Below are 19,223 nucleotides of genomic sequence, written 5' to 3'. Positions count from 1 at the left end.
GCAAGAACCATTTTCTAGCCTTTCATTTAAATTTTTTTTACAGAAAATATATGTTGTTATTAACTTCATTGTGCCTAACTTATGTACAGTCTCTTTCAAGATTCTTCGAACACTGCTGGAGACAGCAGTAAAAATTATGAATGAATGAATGTAAAAGCAGTGATTGGTTACTTGGTTCCCCGTTGCTTAATTAATGGTTGGACTTTGTTGTTTTGTATTATATTATATTACTTACTATAGTAAGCAAACGGTCTTGAGTTGCCAGCTGTCTCCAGCAGTGTTCAAAGAATCTTGAATGAGACTGTACCTTGTTTTTACTTATCTCGGTATTAGTACACTAGGCAAATGAATTCTTTCTACAGAACTCACCATTGGAGGCAGGTGTTGGAGGCAGCAATGTAGCCTCAAATTTGACAGAAACACCTGAAACAGATACTACTGATGGACAACCCAGTGCAGACAAAGATAATCCACCTGCAGTCTCCTCACCAAAGAAGTTTGTACTCACACAAGAATATATTCAACAAAGTAAATATTCTCTCTCCTCTCTTTATATACTGTAGAGGGTAAAACAGAAAATTGTGACTGTCTCACTTTGTGTTTTGTAAGTCAAAAACTCACAACCAGTTTGTACTGATAAAATTGAGGGACATTTTAAAATGTCACCTGGTTTGTGTTTCCTTGCCGGTTGCAAGTGATGAAATATAATTTGGTCAGTTCCAGAATATTGTGGAGTAGATTAAATGTAGGGAGGTGAAGACGGAATAAAGTGGGTACAAGAGCACCACTGACTGAGGAGGTAAGAGGTTCTCGGGAGATGTAAATAAGTGTACGTACAGTACTGAAAGCTTTAGTGTGATGGGGAGTTAGATACAGAGGATAGTAATTTGGAAGTGGCAGAGCTTATTTGGAAGCCTGGAGTGGCAAGGATGAATAAATATGTACCAAGACATGTTGACAGTGCAGAATATACTGTATACTGTATATGATGAGAAAAAGAAGGGAAGTTATTGATGAAGAGAGGGTGTGTTTGGGGAAGAACAGGCTGGGTTCAAATTGGAAGAAGATTTTTAGATTAAGTTTTTGCTTCAAAGAATGTGAGTAAAAAGTGTTGGAAAAGGGAAGAATTTACTTGTGACACTGATAGTTTTAGAAAAAGTTTATGATTAACCCTTTGAAGACGGTGCTCACACCGTCCAGTCATAACTGCTGGCTGGGTGAACGCAGTATCAAAATTAAAAGAAAAATTTTTAATCTTAATATTAGCTATTGTCCCTACAGCTAACATCAGTTGATGGTGGCTGCTTTAAACATTAAAAGGCTTCGATTATTACAAAATAAAACAAAAATTTACTTCAACAGATATTCTAGACAATACATTAACAAGTACTGTACTGTACTATACTGTACAGTGGGGTATGCTATAACGAACGGATCATACTACGAATATTCCTACAACGAACGGTTTTACCTATAAAATTGAGAATGCTATAACGAACGAAACTCCTACAACGAACATAATTTAATTTTTTTTTTTTTTTTTTCTTATTGCATGTTTATTATTCACAAATATTAATGATATTCTTTATTTCAGGGGTTTAGATGCATATTTATGCACTTTTTTACAATTTTTACAATTTTATATTATATTTTTCAGTGTTAAGTGGTTGTATTTGGGGGGCCTGGAACGGATTAATCCTATAACGAACGAATGCTATAACGAACAAGGTTCTAGAACCAATTAGATTCGTTATAGCATACCCCACTGTACCACTGTTCTGTACTATACTGCACTATTTTGTACTGTATTGTATTGTACTATACTGTAGTGTATTGTACTGTACTAAGCTATTATTATACTATACTATACTGTATTGTACTGTAATTATACTTGTTCTTGTAATTATACTGTATCAGACATTGTAATATACTGCATCAGAAGTGTTGCAATTATACTGTACTGTACTATACTGTATTGTATTGTATTATACTATACTTGCATTGTATTGTATTATACTATACCGTACTGTATTGTATTGTACTGTATCATATTGTACTAGACTGTACTGTATTGTATCATACTAGGACTGGTACTGTATCAGTAATTATACTGTATTGTATCTGTAATAATTGTTGCAAAATACACGTATCGTATTGTATTGTACTAGACTGTACTGTATTGTGTTGTATTATATACTGTACTGTACTATATACTATACTATGCTGTGTGTGTTATACTATGCTGTGCTGTGATATGTGCTACCTACACTGTGCTGTAATTATACTACTGTATTGTATTGTACTATACTGTAATGAAAATTGTATACTGTACTGAACTGTATTGTATTGCTACTTAATATTGTATTTGTGCCCTATACTGTGCTGTATTGTATTGTAATTATACTGTACCATATATTGTATTGTGCTACACTGTATTGTATTGTTATGCTATCTGTTGTATTGTACTATACTGTACTGTATTGTATTGCAACTATACTGTACCATATTGTGTTTGTGCTATATCTGGACTGTATTGTGTTTGCTGTGCTGTACATATTGTGTGTGCTATGCTGTATTGTATTTATTGTACTATACTGTATATGTGTGCTATGCTGTACTGTATTGTATTGTGTGCTAACACTGTTGACTACTGTATTGTATTGTATACTGTATTGTATTGTACTATACTGTACTGTATTGTACTATACTGTACTGTATTGTATTGTACGATACTGTACTGTATTGTACTATACTATACTGTACTGTGTGTACTATACTGTACTGTGTGTACGATACTGTGCCATTATTACTTTATACTATACTATGCTATGTGTGTTATATGCTGTACTGTGTACTATACTGTGCTATGTGTGTACGATACTATTGCTGTGTTATTACTCTATACTATACTGTATTGTCCTACTATACTGTAATGTACTGTGTGTACTGTATTGTCCTATATACTATACTATATATTGTCCTCTACTATGCTGTGCTGTGCTGTGTTAATTGTATTATGCTGTGCTGTGTGCTATATGCTGTGTGCTATGTGTGACCCATGCAGTGCTGTACTGTGTTAATCTATACTATATATACTGTATTGTCCTATGCTATACTGTGTGTACTGTATTGTGCTGTATTGTCTATACTATACTATGCCTGTGTGTCCTATACTGTACTGTACTGTGTGCTATGCTGTGCTGTATTGTCCTATACTATGCTGTACTGTGCTGTGTGCTACTATACTGCCTGTATTGTCCTGCTATACTGTGCTGTACTGTGTGTGCTATGCTGTACTGTGTCTATACTGTGTGCTATGCTATACTGTGTTGTCTATACTATGCTGTGCTGTACTGTGTTAGTACTATACTGTGCTATATTGTCTATATACTATACTGTGTGTGTCCTATCTATATACTGTGCTGTAATTGTGTTGTCTATCTTTATACACCTGTGCTGTGTTGCCCTATGCTGTTGCTGTGTTGTCCTATGCTATGCTGTGCTGTGCTGTGTGTACTATGCTGTGCTGTGTTGTCCTGCTATACACTATACTGTGTGTCCTGTACTATATACTGTGCTGTGCTGTGTTGTGCTATATGCTGTGCTGTGTGTCCTATGCTATGCTGTGCTGTGTGTCCTATATATAAGCCAATTTATGTTGTCCTATACTATACTGTGCTGTGCTGTATTGGCACTATACTGCTGTATTGTCTATACTATACTGTACTGTGTGTGCTATACTGTATACTGTACTATATTGTCTATACTATACTGTACTGTATTGCCCTATACTATGCTATGTTGTCCTATATACTATACTGTACTGTGTTATGTTGTCCTATACTATACTGTACTGTGCTGTATTGTGCTGCTCACTGTACCAGCCATTAATCTATACTTGCTGTACTGTACTGTATTGTGCTATACTGTACTGGTGATCCTATACTATGCCTGTGCTGTGTACTTCTCTTGTGCTGTACTGTGATATGCTATACTGTACTGTGTGTGCTGTACTGTGTTACTCTGTATTATATATACTATACTGTACTGTGTGTAATCACTATACTAGCACTGTACTGTATTGTACTACTCTTTATGCTGTGTTATGCTATGCTATATACTGTACTGTGTGCCTATACTGTACTGTGTGTCCCTATACTATACTGTACTGTATTGTGTGTCTATACTATACTGTACTGTGTGCTATACTGTGCTGTTGTCTATACTATGCTGTACTGTGCCTGTGTGTACTTATACTGTACTGTCTATATACTGTACTGTGTGTACTATACTGTACTGTGTGTGTACTATATACTGTACTGTGTGTCCTATATATACTGGCACTGTATTGCCCTATATAATGCTATTGTTATTCCTCTCTTCTCTTTCAATGCTGTGTTGCCTATGCTGGCACTGTGTTAATCACCTATACTATGCTGTGCTGTGTTATGTTGTCCTATGCTATGCTGTGCGCAATGCTGTGTTGTGCTATACTGTGCTGTGTGTTCTGCTCATATGCTGTGCTTGTGTGCCTATGCTATGCTGTATTGTCTCTCACTATGCTGTGTTGCCCTACTCTTTATGCTGTGTGTCTATATACTGTATGTGCTGTGTGTGCTATACTATGCTGTGCTGTGTGTCCTATACTATACTGTGCTGTGCTGTATTGTACTATGCTGTACTGTATTATGCTATATATACTGTATTTACTATACTAGCTGTGTTAATCCTGCTATACTGTGCTGTATTGTACTTTATCTTTATGTGTGTACTATGTACTATGTGTTAATATGCGATACTGCTTACTGTGTTAATGCCTATACTGGTGCTGTGTTGACGTGTGCTACTATGTGCTGTGTTAATATATACTATACTGTGCTGTGGTGTCCTGCTATGCTGTACTGTGCTGTATTGTGCTATGCTGTGTATATATCTATGCTGTGTGCCCTCTGTACTGTGTTAGTCCTATGCTATGCTGTGCTGTGTTGTACTATACTGTGCTGTATTTATTGCTATACTTTCTTGCCTGTATTATGTGTCTGCGTCTGTACTGTGTGTGCTATACTATACTGTGCTGTGTGTGTGCTATGCTGTGCTGTGTGCTATACTGTGCTGTATTGTGTATATGCTGTGCTGTATACTATGCTGTATTGGCTCTATACTATGCTATACTGTGTTAATCTATACTATATATGTGTGCTGTATGCTATTGTCTATACTATACTATACTGTGTCCCTACTATACTGTACTGTACTGTGTGTGTACTATACTGTGCTGTGTTGTCCTGCTATGCTGTTGCTGTGCTGTGTTGTGCTATGCTATGCTATGCTGTGTCTGCTATGCTGTGCTGTGCTGTGTTGTGCTGTGCTGTGCTGTGTTGTCCTGCTATGCTGTGCTGTGCTGTGTGTGCTATGCTGTGCTGTGTGTCCTATGCTATGCTGTGCTGTGTCTATGCTATGCTGTGCTGTGTTGCCCTATACTGTGCTGTGTTGTCCTGCTATGCTGTGCTGTATCCCTATACTATGCTGTATGTGCTGTGTGTGCTATACTATGCTGTGCTGTGTCTATGCTATGCTGTGCTGTGCTGTATTACTATGCTGTATAGTGTCTATATACTGTGCCTGTGTGTTAGTCACTATACTATGCTGTACTGTGTGTACTGTGTGTACTATACTGTACTGTGTGTCCTATACTATACTGTACTGTACTGTGTACTATACTGTGCTGTGATTGATCTATGCTATGCTGTATGTGTTGGCTGCTCTTATGCTATGTAATGTTGATCATATGCTGTGCTGTGCTGTGCTGTGTGCTATGCTGTGCTGTGTGTACTGTACTGTATGCATATGACACCACCATTCCTATACTGTACTGTATATGACACCACCATTCCTATACTGTACTGTATGTATATGACACCACCATTCCTATACTGTACTGTATGTATATGACACCACCATTCCTATACTGTGTACTGTATGTATATATATGACACCACCATTCCTATACTGTACTGTATATGACAATCACCCATTCTATGCTATACTGTATATGACACCACCATTCCTACACTGTACTGTATGTATATGACACCACCATTCCTATACTGTACTGTATGTATGTATAAGGACTGTACCACCATTCCTATACTGTACTGTATGTATATGACTATACCAATTATTCCTATACTGTACTGTACTGTATGTATATGACACCAATTATTCATACTGTACTGTTGTATATGACACCTATACTGTACTGTACTGTATTATATGACACCACCATTCCTATACTGTACTGTATGTATATGACACCACCATTCCTATATAATTGTACTGTATGTATTGACACCTCACCATTCCTATACTGTACTATATGTATACACCATATTCCTATACTGTACTGTATGTATATGACACCACCATTCCTGTACTGTACTGTATGTATATGACACCACCATTCCTATACTGTACTGTATGTATATGACACCACCCATTCCTATACTGTACTGTATTGTATATATGACACCACCATTCCCAAAATTGTACTGTATGTATATGACAATACCATTCCTGTACTGTACTGTATATGACTATACATTCCTATACTGTACTGTATGTATATGACACCACCATTCCTATACTGTACTGTATGTATATGAATATACCATTCTATACTGTACTGTATGTATATGACACCACCATTCCTGTACTGTACTGTATTGTCCTATACTATACTGTACTGTATTGTCCTATACTATACTATACTGTATTGTCCTATACTATACTGTAATGTACTGTATTGTACTATACTATACTGTACTGTATTGTCCTATACTATACTATACTGTATTGCCCTATACTGTACTGTATTGTCCTATACTATACTGTACTGTACTGTATTGTACTATACTGTACTGTATTGTACTATACTGTACTGTATTGTATTGTACTATACTATACTATACTGTATTGTCCTATACTATACTGTACTGTACTATATTGTACTATACTGTACTATACTATACTGTGTGGTAAGAAGTGTTAATATACACTTTATCATACAGTATTTGTATTGGACATTTGTTGAAGACAACTATATAATGTTTGTTTGTGTACACTGTGCTGGGGACTGTCACTAGTCTACTCTTTTTTTTTTTTTTTACATAATTATTGAAAAAAATTGTAAGTGAGTCTTACAATGTCCTGGACTTACAGGTGTCTACAAGTTTATGTAATGCTGTACTATTATATACAGTATGTGTACACACACTTTACGTGAGTTACTTCCCATTCTCTCTCACTTTCTATAAAACTAATATTTACATATATTTAAAGTAGTTTTTATATTTTTTGCCACAGCCATAAAATCAGCTTTGAGCCGTGAAGATTTGGCACCTGACATAGAAGAAAAGTTGATGCAGCTGCAGAAGTATACTACTGAACAGACCAAGAAGGAAGAAGACCAAGTTCCTCTGAGTACAGTAACAAGCACAGCCTCTGCCACTGTCAACACTGTACCATCCAGAACTTCTCCTATAAAGAGGATTCGTGAACAGGTCAGTATCTTCCTTCATGGCCGTGCTCCTAGTTATCAAGAATATTTTCGTGGTTATCAACTAACAGTGACATTCTTAATATGGTACAGTTTCTCTTTGGATTTTTCTGTATAATAATCTTAACTGTATGTGGACCCCCTTTAATGAGTTGGAGAGATGATGCTTCTAAAGATTATGGCCATTATACCGGGGTCCCACCTTAATGCCATAGTGACCCTCTTACAAAATGCTACTTTCCATCACAAAAATGTGCAGTAATATATTTATCAAAGTTTGGGATGTTGGGGTTTGGTTTAAGACATGCTGTACTGTTTTGTAGGCAAACTACTGTAGTTGTTTCTCTTGTTTTCTTGGTGCTGCTGCTTTTACTATAAGAAAATCTTGCATTAATATTCTTATGAAAATCTTGGTTGATTTTCTATTAGAAGTTTTGCATCATTTTTCTCTCAGGATGACATAGACTGGGACCCAGTTGAAGACAAAGGACCGGCACTAGTCACAGTGGCAGCACCCAAGCCTCGCCCCAAGAAGCAGCGCTCAGAGCAACGTCCGCTAGACTCCACCAAACCAAAGAAAACATCAGCCAAGACTGAGGCTCTAGATGCAAGAAAAAAGCAAGCCCTTCAGCATAAGCTGGAGTCCCTCATGACGCGCCACAAAGACCTGTTAAAGAAAGACATCCTCAAGAAGAGAGCTCAGCTAGAAAAAGAACTTCAGGTAGAAATACACGTAAGTTTACATTAAAAGTATTTGTTGTGGAAGAAGAGTGCCGCACATCTATTATAGTACAGGAGTAAGAATGAACCAATGATTATAAGGCAGAGTAAATATGGGTATTTGTTTAGTGAAGCTTGTGTTCAGTTGTAGAATAAGAAGAAAGGGTTAGAAAAGAGGGCGGGAATTCATTAATGATGTGGTCCATTATTATTACTACTGTCTGTTGTGATAATGAAGTCATCGGTGTCATACAGAAGCTATTTCACTCCGTCAACTCGCGGTGTGTTTGTATACAGTACTTGAAGAGTATTATGAAAGCTGGTGATGTTTTGTAAACTTGGCATTCATAATGAACAGTAAAAAGGACATTATGTAAACTTGGGGTTATATCATACAGTACAGTACAGAACTATTAAACAGTTGTGTTGAAGCATTAAAGAATGTTAACCTCTTCATTACCATGTGTATGACTGTGCTGTACTGTTAACAAGAATAACAGTGTTTGTCACAGTCCTTTATGAATTAATTTATCGACCCGATTCCTGCACTACCACGAATTAAGGTGCTGCAAATTTACCCCAAATCCCAAGTGGATCATTGTTTTATTATATAATGTAGAATAATTGTCAACAGAAGGAGATAACTGTGGCAAGGCACCAACTACAGCTGCTGGAGAAGAGTAAACCTGAGGCATCGTTACCTTCACCTCTTACCTCACCTCGCAAGAAGAAGACTGGTTAGTATATTAGTTCTTAACATCTGTCAGTTGTCATTATGCATTAATGTTATTAGAATACAATTGGTTCGCATATTTAAATCTTGAGCCACCATACAAATATACTGTAGTACAGTGGAACGTCGATTTAAAGTGATTTAATTTAAGATTATTTATTTAAAGCGACACCCACAATTAAAGACAATGTTTAATTTAAAGCTAATGTTTCCTATTTTGCGCGAGTCAATCTGGGGCATCATATTTTAAATTTTTTCCGCCTAATGTTTCTCTGGGCACGCTACACTGTCCTTAGGGCAAAACTGTACTGTACATGTACTCAAAATAATGTACTAAATGATTACTAAAGTTTTTGTCTAGTGCAAACTATAGCATGTTTATATTCAAATTAATCACTATCTTATAAGAATTCCAGCAATGTAAATTATATTCTCCCCTGTCACTTCTGTGACATTTTATAAACAAAAAACATAAACTCAATCTAAAGGACATAAATAAACAAATAAATACTTCACTAGACCTTTGGCACCAACTGTCAAACATGTCACTGTCACCTCCCCTCCCTCCCTCCCATCTTCCCAGCCAGGGTTTGGTGGTTATACAGTAGGCTTTAAGTTTTTATCTTATATAGTATCACAGAATAAAGTTAGGAGAATATAATTTGCATTGCTAGAATCCTTGCAAGACAGCGAATAATTTGAATATAAACGTCATATATTTTGCACAAGAGATAAAATTAATTAGAACATGTCAGTTCAGTGACATTTTATAAGAGAAAAACTTAGTCATTCTTAAGGACAGATAAATAAATAAGCACTAGACCTTGGCATCAACTGTCAAACATATCACCTCACCTCCTCCCCCCACCCATCTTCCCAGCCAGTAAACAGACCATTTCACGTCCCATAATTTTAGCTGTGTTTCTTTATGGGTGTTTGTTTTAACATAATACAGTACTATAAAAATCAATGTTTTGTTTATTCTAGGAGACAGGCTCAGGTGCATCTGGGTTGACTCTCGGTCTCTTTAGTATTTTGTGTTTCTCTCAAGTACCAAACTAAATTATTCCATTAAAACAACACTTTGATTTAGTGGGTTTTCGGTTTAAAGCGACGACCTCTCTTGGAACGTATTTCATGTTATATCGACGTTCTACTGTATCTACTCTCGTACAAGTAAGGTACCTCATTATAATTATGTTGTGAGGGAATCAGAATCGAGGATTAGGTACAGTGTTGGGCCATCCCCATAGCTTCCTCCATCAACACACACACACAGATATATTGTATATGTAAGCAGAATGTTGAAATGTGGTTAATAATTTTCCCTAACCAATTAACACACATTTTCCTCTTCAGCCTCAGAGTTATCAGTGTCCCAGATGTCATCAACCGGGGGTATCCAACTGCAGTCCGAATCTCCGCACGTGGTTCAATCTTCCACTCTGCCCGAAACCACGACGGTCTCCAATAAAAGTCCAGTTTCCACAAAGTCTCCCACCTCGGCCAAAACGTCGTCAAAAACGTCGACAACGAAAAAATCTACAAAGAACAAGAACAAGAAAATTGTGTGCATTTGTCGAACACTGTTTGATGATACTAAGTAAGTTGTGTTCTTTTTGTTGCTGGTGTTCGTGTGTTCACAGGGAGAGCAATAATCGGTGTAAGAAGTATCCAGTAATGTGAAGGAAGACTGGAATTACAAAGCAGTTCTGTTGATCATTGCATAATACTGTACCTCAAGATCTCCCTTTTATTTCTTATAATATCACTATGTTCATACATAAAGTACATTGTGTTAAAGCAGTAGTTAACTGTTATATTGTAATGTGCTACTGCTAAAATAGCTTCTGGAGGTGATATATGTTTTAAAGTAAATATCAAAGTGATATTAAAAGGTGTACGTTCTTTAGAAACATTTGAGTTTTGGATCCAGGTTTTCCTTGTCTCTACTTCTTCTTTTATGAGCCAATAGTAATTTATGTGTTTTACTTTACAGCTGTAGTAAACCTTTGATAACTTGGCATGTATGGGGCTCTGGCATTGCCGAATTATCCCAAATTACAACTAATCGAGACACTCTCTCTCCCCCCCTCCTACAAAAATACAACAATAAAGGATTATCGACCCATATATGTGTACAGGTACATGTAATTACTGATGTAAAAAAATTTAACATTTACCAACACTGTGGGTGAACAATGAAGCATAGTAGCTGACACAGAGGTATGGTAGCTGACACTAGGCATGGTAGGTGACACAGAAATATGGTAGCTGACACAGGTATGGTAGCTGACACTAGGCATGGTAGGTGACACAGAAGTACGGTAGCTGACACAGAAGTACGGTAGCTGACACAGTGGCATAGCTGACACATAGGCATGGTAGGTGACAGAAGTATGGTAGCTGACACACAGGCATAGCTGACACAGATATATGGTAGCTGACACAGAGGTATGGTAGGTGACAGAAGTATGGTAGCTGACACACAGGCATAGCTGACACAGATATATGGTAGCTGACACAGAGGTATGGTAGGTGACAGAAGTATGGTAGCTGACACACAGGCATAGCTGACACAGATATATGGTAGCTGACACATAGGCATGGTAGGTGACAGAAGTATGGTAGCTGACACAGGCATAGCTGACACAGAGGTATGGTAGGTGATGCAGGTGGCTAGATATGCTAAAATTTTCTCAAATAGTTTTATATATCTCGGCATTTCCAGAGTTATACATTCTGAGGCCATATCCATGCCGAGTTATCGAGGGTTTTCTGTAATGTTGACTATAGTGCACAATATCAGGTGCTACACACACAGTTTGCCAGCTATTTTACTGAAGTTTCTTTGTTTTCTAGAGTAAAATTGTCTTTGAGAGATTTGTATTGTTCCATAATGTTATGACCTTTAAATTTCTTTCAACAGATTTTATGTTGGATGTGATCTATGTGGAAATTGGTTCCATGGAGACTGTGTGGGCATAACTGAGGCCATGAGTCGCAGTTTGACGGAGTTTGTGTGTGATGACTGTGCAAACGCTAAGCTAAACAAAGATTTATTCTGCTTTTGTCGACAGGTACGTGTTGTAAGATTTTTGGAGATTCACTCATCACCAAGATTAACAATGTCTCTGGGTTCATGTTAAAGAACTTGATTTTAACTATTGAATGTGATTATTAGGACATTAGTGTAGAAAGGCTTTTGTTCTCACTATTCAAGTGTGTCCTTTAACACAGTTCATTTCTGGTTATATCATAATTAATGCCTCAAATAATTTACTTTACATTTAAACTTTATCTGTTTGTTATAAAACAGTGGGAATTGTTTTATGGTGATCAATGTTTCTGCTGAAGTCTATAGGATAATCAAATAATTGTTGTGCCCCATATAGCTTTGTGTATATAATGGCTTTGAGTTTATTATATAATCACAACTACGAATTGTTGCTGTTACAGCAGAACCCCGATAAATCAAACTAATTGGGGCAGCAGCTCCCCCCCCCTCCCTGCCCAAAGAAAGCAAAAGTACGAAAAACAAAATATGGGGGGGGGGTGCAGATAACACTGCTCATCTGAACTGTTTAAGAAAATCACATAGGTTATTACTACACTACTTCAACAACTAAGGTCTTTAAGTGTATAACAAGGTTATTAAAGCACTGTTACATCAACAATAAAAAACATGAAACAGCACTCTCTGGGTTGAAAATTAGACATACAAGTCTGGTTGTCACCGAGGTGATTGTTATTTACTGTAAGGTGTTACATGCGAGCAACCACAGAATTTGTCTTGTAAATAAAGAGAAAATGTATACTGTACAGTACTATAAAGATAAAAATAAAAACAAATAAATGTGGGATTACTGTATATTGTACGTGGAAGACAAGTGTTTATCTGGGAGCAGAGGGGTGGCTCCCTCCCCCTCTCTGCCACAAGATTCCTTTAACACTGCTTTATGCATTTTCACCACAATTCTCATATAATTTAGGATTATTTGGTGCCAGGTTGATAAAATATTATCCTAAAAGAATCAACTTTCCTTAAAAACGAATCCCACACTGAACACCATGAGTCATTGTTTACAAAGAGCAAACAGCTGATTGGATTACCACAATGTCTGTCTTCAACTCTTAGTAAAATAGTACAGTACATTCGTGTATTTATCATCACCTAATAAGTAATATTGTAGTGGAAAGTATAAGGCATCTGCATATACCTTGGTTTATTCTTTAATCAGTTGTCTAAGTACACGTAGCCAAACTAAGTCATCCTATAATACTGGAAGGTAGTAAATAATGTTTTTAAGAAGGTATCTTCATATCAAATACTATACAGTGCATTATAGTGACCCCTTTTGTAAGCTCGTCTGCTGAAAGTTCTCACAAGAATATATTCTGAGTAAATAACCTTCTGATACACCTTATCCTTTTATTTTAACTCATATTACAAATAACATATATTATTGTATTTTTTCTCTATTGCTGAAGATGTTATATTGATCTTGATGAACCATAAGAGGACAATCATATGAGAATATAATACTGAATCAATAAATAAATAAACCTGATGAATGTGGCAACACCTGATCAGCTTCAGCCAGCTTACATACTCAAACGTTTTAGTTCTCAGTTGGCCTATAGCAAATCTTATTATACCACTGTACAGTATTCAGTAAGTGTTGTTCATTTCATAAGATTTTTTTTATTTCATCTCCCCATTTCTTAAAAAAATATAAATATAAAATTTTTCTGGTGACCAGAGCATCTCAGAGTAACAAAAAAGTGAATTCTGATATATTGAAGTTCAATTTATTGAGGTTTAACTGTATAATCGTCTTCTGTTCATGACAGCATATTCATTTTATAACAGACACCAGTTAAATAAAACCTGCTGTTGTCTTTGGTGTCATTTGTAACCCTAATTTAGCACCAGTACTGTAGTGGGTTGTTGTGTACATGTATTCCATTCTTTTGTTTTTCAGCCTTATGATGAAACTCAGTTCTATATCTGCTGTGAGCAGTGTGAAGACTGGTACCATGGCAAGTGTGTGGGCATAATGCAGACAGAAGCAGATGATATAGATGATTACATCTGTCCAAAATGTGATTCAAATAATGTATGGAATTACCCCTGCCAGAAGAATCTCTCTGCCAAGGATTATTCAGAATTGAAAAAAGTCACAAAAAGCCTTATAGTAAGTACAGTAGTGTAGTGTTTCTTACTTGTGTGTGCCTGTAAGTGTAGAGGAAGATTCACTGTCTCAACACATGTACACTCAGTAAAACAAAGTTTATGTCCAAATGTGTCTGAGGAATTTTGAAATGATCAATATGACACGTGTTGTCTTGATAGTGTTGTCAAAATCCTTCGTCCGTCGGGTCATATTGTTCCACACACTGTGTATAGATACCTGTACTCTACTTTTTTTACCGTGTGTACACTGTACAAAATAACTTGTTCATATACTGTACATGAGGAATGGAGTGACTACAGAAGCTCGGTAGTATATAGATACTGTGCAGTAGACCTTTGGCAACAGCGGGATTCCCATCCGTGGATTCCTTGTATCCACAGGTTTCGCTCAGTACCATTTCACCAACAGCGGCATTTAGTTTTATGTATCTGTGGATTACGTGATGTCATATGGGTTGATATCTGTGTGTGGAGGCTGGATACGAGTGGGGAGGAGTAACCCGTCACCTCCAGTGTTACTAATAGAGGAAAGTTTGTACAAAAATAAATGCCTGAAAAACATGAACTTGAGCTGATATCTAGTAGCAGTAATGAAGAAAGTGAAACACAAGTGCAAAGTGTTAGAGGCAAACAGGACATGGGTGTGCGTGGGAAGAAGAAGACACCTATGCAGTTAGCTGTTCCTTCTCTGGTGACCACACACGCCCCACTCAAGGGGGAAAAAAAGCCTCTTGCCCCTTCCAAATTTGTTCCCACGGCCATGGAAATTTATCCAGAGCTGTCACCTCTGTCAACACGCTATATGAGGATAATAGATAGTGATGGAAGTTTCCTTAGTCTATCAAGTGACAGGGAGGAGGAAGAACAGCAATGCCTGCATCCTTTGTGTGGACTGATGGTTATATGAAGATGTTCTGACTCCTAATATACTAGATAGAAACATTGCCCACACACTACCTCCCTTCTCCTGCACTGCCAACATCTTCCACCCTCCTCCACGTCATGCCACCTCACCTGTGAGTTTCCTCCTGTTCCGAGCTTTACCGCGACCAAACCGATATTATGGCTGATCTTTTCTGTCCCTCTGGCTATTGTGAAAAGGGCTCAGTCTGGCTCTCTTTTTGTGTAATGGGATATTATTGTACAAATAAGGAAACTGTATGAATTGTTTGTACATAAACTGTGCACACACACACACCTATTGTTAAGTTCAAGCTAACGTTCTGTACATCTTGTACAGGAACTACAGTTTTGTTACATAACAGCTACTGGATGAAAACTGTATTGATTAGTGTAATAGCCTTAATATGGTGAGTAATTGGCTCGGTTTTCACCATAGCAAGTGATTCATTACAAATCCAGTCTGAGCACAATATCAAACTTGGATCGCTTACAGAGTTATCAGCTCAGCTATGGCACCCCTTACATGCTAATAATTTTTTTTATTTTTTTTATTTACAGCAACACAAGAATGCGTGGCCATTCCTGGAGCCGGTGGATCCTTCAGAAGTTCCCGATTATTACAAAGTGGTTAAAGAACCGATGGACCTAAAAACTGTGGAAAGCAGAGTGGAAGAAAAAGCATATCAACGACTAGCTCAGTTCATTGGTGACGTGATGCTGGTGTTTGATAACTGCCGCCTCTATAATCCACCAAACTCCTCTTTTTGCTCTTGTGCAGCAACATTAGAATCTTTCTTTTGCCAGAAACTGCGCAGCCTAAAGCTTCGGTTAGGTCAAAAATCATAATGTTTTCCTAATGTAATTCTTCACAAAAAGCCTTGAAGCTTAATGTAAACTTCTAACTTTTTTAATTATGTGAACAGAATTATAGATATAATGTTATAATGAGCAAAGTTATAAACATGTCATGATGATCGGTTGTGAGTACAGGACCTCTCATGTGTTGAGAACAGAAGAAGAAACAGATTAACAGCTTTAGTGATTGTCCTGAGCAAGATATCAGGGGAAGTCATCTCCATGTGGTGTTAGTACTGTATGGTACAAGTCCAAGCTGACAAATACTTAAATTGTCTTGTAAAATTATCATGCTGTATTTGTTCTTGGTACAGAGGATTTGAAGCTTTACATAAATAATGCTGATACGGTATATCCCGTTGCAGAAATGACCATAAAGAAAATTTTAGATAGTTCTTCCCATTATTTATTATATTTTGTTGAAATGAGATGTTACAGTGTGGACAATTGATTTATTGACTGTTGTTAATATTATAGTTTTTAGTAGAAATACAAAGGGGCCCTGTTAGACTAGGTCTGGAAACTCAGTTCTCCTTAGTTAGTCCCATCTTTACCATATACCAATTTGTGGTATAACACATTATATACTGGGTGAAGTCTTTTTATGGGAGAGAAAGAGTTGAGAAAATCCTTGACCCTCAGAAAAGATATGGTGGAAAAGTTAAATGCTAGCTGCAGGATATTTTTAATTTAGAAAAAGGTGTTGTGGTACTGTTCACATTACAGTACTGTGTTGTGCAGTCTCTATTATCAGTCCACTATTATTAAGAAAATGTTAAGGGTTAAGAAAAAGTTTTAAGCATTTTAATGCAGTAATTGGTATGAGTCAAACCTACATGACAAGGAAACAACTGTGATTGGCAGCATAGTGTTGGGTCCGGTGTGATTACCGTAAACACAGTTTAAAATGTCCTTGGCCAAGTAATCCCAACCCCATTTCTGTCAACAAGTAATTTTTGTACCTTTTAAATAAAGAGATATGTTCATTATTACTGGTAATAATATTTTATTGAATTATGAGAGTAAATCTTTGCTATGAAAAGTGTAGAATTCTATTAAGAGTTGTTAAGTGCACACTTGCAGGAAATTATCCTGGTGTATGCACATTTATATTATGCAATAGACTTCTTCAACATTACATTGTACATATAGAATTTGTATACACTTGAGTGTACATTATATTTCTTTAGAATATAAATACCAGGTACTCTTTGCATTATCAAGAGGCATATTATTTTTACTGATATCATATCAATAAAACTCCACACATAATGGAGTGATATAGTATTGTAGACACTCATGTATTTAGTCATCCATTGTCATATACCCGTTATCCCCACGAGTATCACGTCAAATCCTTCAGTCAGTCGATTAATCTCAGATATGACCCTCGTCACATTCCTTTTGTAGATAATGACTTCGGAGAGTTGGTCGCCGCACAAATCAATAACAGTAATGTCCTTGATGAAGAAGACCGTATAGAATTAACATATACTTGAGTTGTTGGAGTGACAGCCTGAAGTAAAAGACAGTATGTTGGACCCTAATGCTTGAGAGAGAGCACATAGGCACTTATATGTACAAAAGAGAGAGATTACCTGTCAAAGATTGATGTGTGAAACAAACCTTGCTGGCCTTGTATGGGGGGTGTGACTGTAGATACAGGTATATATTAGTCTTCATGGGCTCCCAACACTTTAGTCATTAGCGGGTGACGTTTACGTTGCCAGAGCTGATGTTACCTACTATATGATTTGTTGTGTTTTAATGAGGTGCCCACCCTCAAATATTAATACTTCAGGGTCAAGTCAACCATGTACTTTTTATCTGTAAATGCCAATGTTATCACCTGGTAATTATTAACCTACTATTTTTGAGTACTGCAAGGTGATAATTGTATGTATTTTTACAGATTTCCATAGTGCTTTTATTCATAACACTTATTCAGCACATATTGATGTGTGGCTTACTGGTTTCAAAGGGCATAAGTTTGTGCACATTGAAGATGACACGCTAAACACATGTACATGTTTAGACTACGTTGCCAAGTTGTATATGGCTGTTCATGGTCTTCACAGCCTCTCAGCTAAGTACAAAATTTATCTTTGTGAAGACACTTAACATGAATATGCATATTTGTAAAGATAATTTGTAATAAGAGTGCGTTTGTTTTATAAAGTCAAGTATTCTAAACACTAGTTTTGTTTCTTCCCACCAACAGGTCAGTTGTCTGCATTATTTTCTTTTGTCATTTTCTAGCATGATGCTCTTTGTTAGATGAGTCCTCTTAATGTGCAAGTCATTTTAGAGAGTTCGGGAGAATGTATTAATTTCTGAATGGCAGATGTGGTTAATCAAATTTTTCAATTTCAATTGTTTATTCCTTGTTAGAGGAAGCGGGATCCTAGTGCTGTCACTAGGTACCCCTGTACAATGACACCAGAAGCATCTGGCAAGTGTGACAAGTATATACAGTATAAATATTATAAAGGGGCTTACTAAAGCCTAAGGAAGGAATGATATTCCTTTAACACATACTCAATATTATTTACAAAATATCTGGCCAGTATGGGGAGGATCATCGTGTCTCCGTCAGGGGGTCGTGGAGTGGTGGTCCAGCAGGCATCACGGAAGCATTGTGTGTGGGGACATCTTAGGAGGTAGTGGATAAGGGTGCTGCTGTCGGGTCTTCTGCATAACGCACAAGAGCGTTGCTCAGGGGATGCGGGGATACCAATCTCCCAAGCAAAGTCATACCCAATGATGATACGGCCAGCAATCACGTCCCCTTTCCGCGACCCGGTTCCCGTAGACGTACGAGAGGTCAGGAAGTTTACGGAGGACATCGTACCAGGTGGGCGGGGAGTCCAGGAGGATGGCTGCTTCCCGAGCTTCTCTCTGTTTGCGGCGAATTTGGGTCCTAATCTGTAAAAGTGTTCGAGGAACAACGAAGTCAGGTGTGGCCTTGTTGCAGCCAGTCTTGGCAAGGCCATCTGCTGCCTCATTCCCCAAGATACCGACATGACTGGGTATCCATAGGAATGTCACAGGACGGCCTGCATCCTGAAGTGTGGATGTTAACCCTCGTATTCGGAGGATGAGGTCTTTATTTTCCCCTGATCCAAATGCGATCCCGTCGAGAGCAGACCTGGAATCGCAGCAGCCAAGCAAGGGGCAGAAACCATCTGCTTCTTCCTCAGTGAGAAGGGCAGCAAGGAGGGCTATTAAATTAGCCTGAGTTGAGGATGCCCCGTCAGAAA

General features: G+C 37.4%; 1 protein-coding gene across 1 annotated transcript in view; it reads left to right on the top strand.

The window, feature by feature from the left end:
• The window catches only part of LOC121864474 (nucleosome-remodeling factor subunit NURF301-like), a 69,814-nt gene extending 51,658 nt beyond the window's left edge, over positions 1 to 18,156 (top strand). The window contains exons 16-23 of the mRNA XM_042363501.1: positions 363 to 528; positions 7,363 to 7,559; positions 8,010 to 8,288; positions 8,910 to 9,012; positions 10,368 to 10,611; positions 11,938 to 12,088; positions 13,994 to 14,206; positions 15,667 to 18,156. Of these exons, the coding sequence (XP_042219435.1) occupies positions 363 to 528; positions 7,363 to 7,559; positions 8,010 to 8,288; positions 8,910 to 9,012; positions 10,368 to 10,611; positions 11,938 to 12,088; positions 13,994 to 14,206; positions 15,667 to 15,954 (1,641 nt within the window). The 3' untranslated portion in view covers positions 15,955 to 18,156. The remainder of the gene's footprint in view (positions 1 to 362; positions 529 to 7,362; positions 7,560 to 8,009; positions 8,289 to 8,909; positions 9,013 to 10,367; positions 10,612 to 11,937; positions 12,089 to 13,993; positions 14,207 to 15,666) is intronic.
• Positions 18,157 to 19,223: the final 1,067 nt, after the last annotated feature.

The sequence above is a fragment of the Homarus americanus genome, unplaced genomic scaffold (assembly GCF_018991925.1).
Source record: "Homarus americanus isolate GMGI-L3 unplaced genomic scaffold, GMGI_Hamer_2.0 scaffold25860, whole genome shotgun sequence".
NCBI classification, from domain to species: domain Eukaryota; kingdom Metazoa; phylum Arthropoda; class Malacostraca; order Decapoda; family Nephropidae; genus Homarus; species Homarus americanus.
The sequence above is the reverse complement of the archived record's forward strand: the minus strand, read 5'-3'. Positions and strand labels throughout refer to the sequence as shown.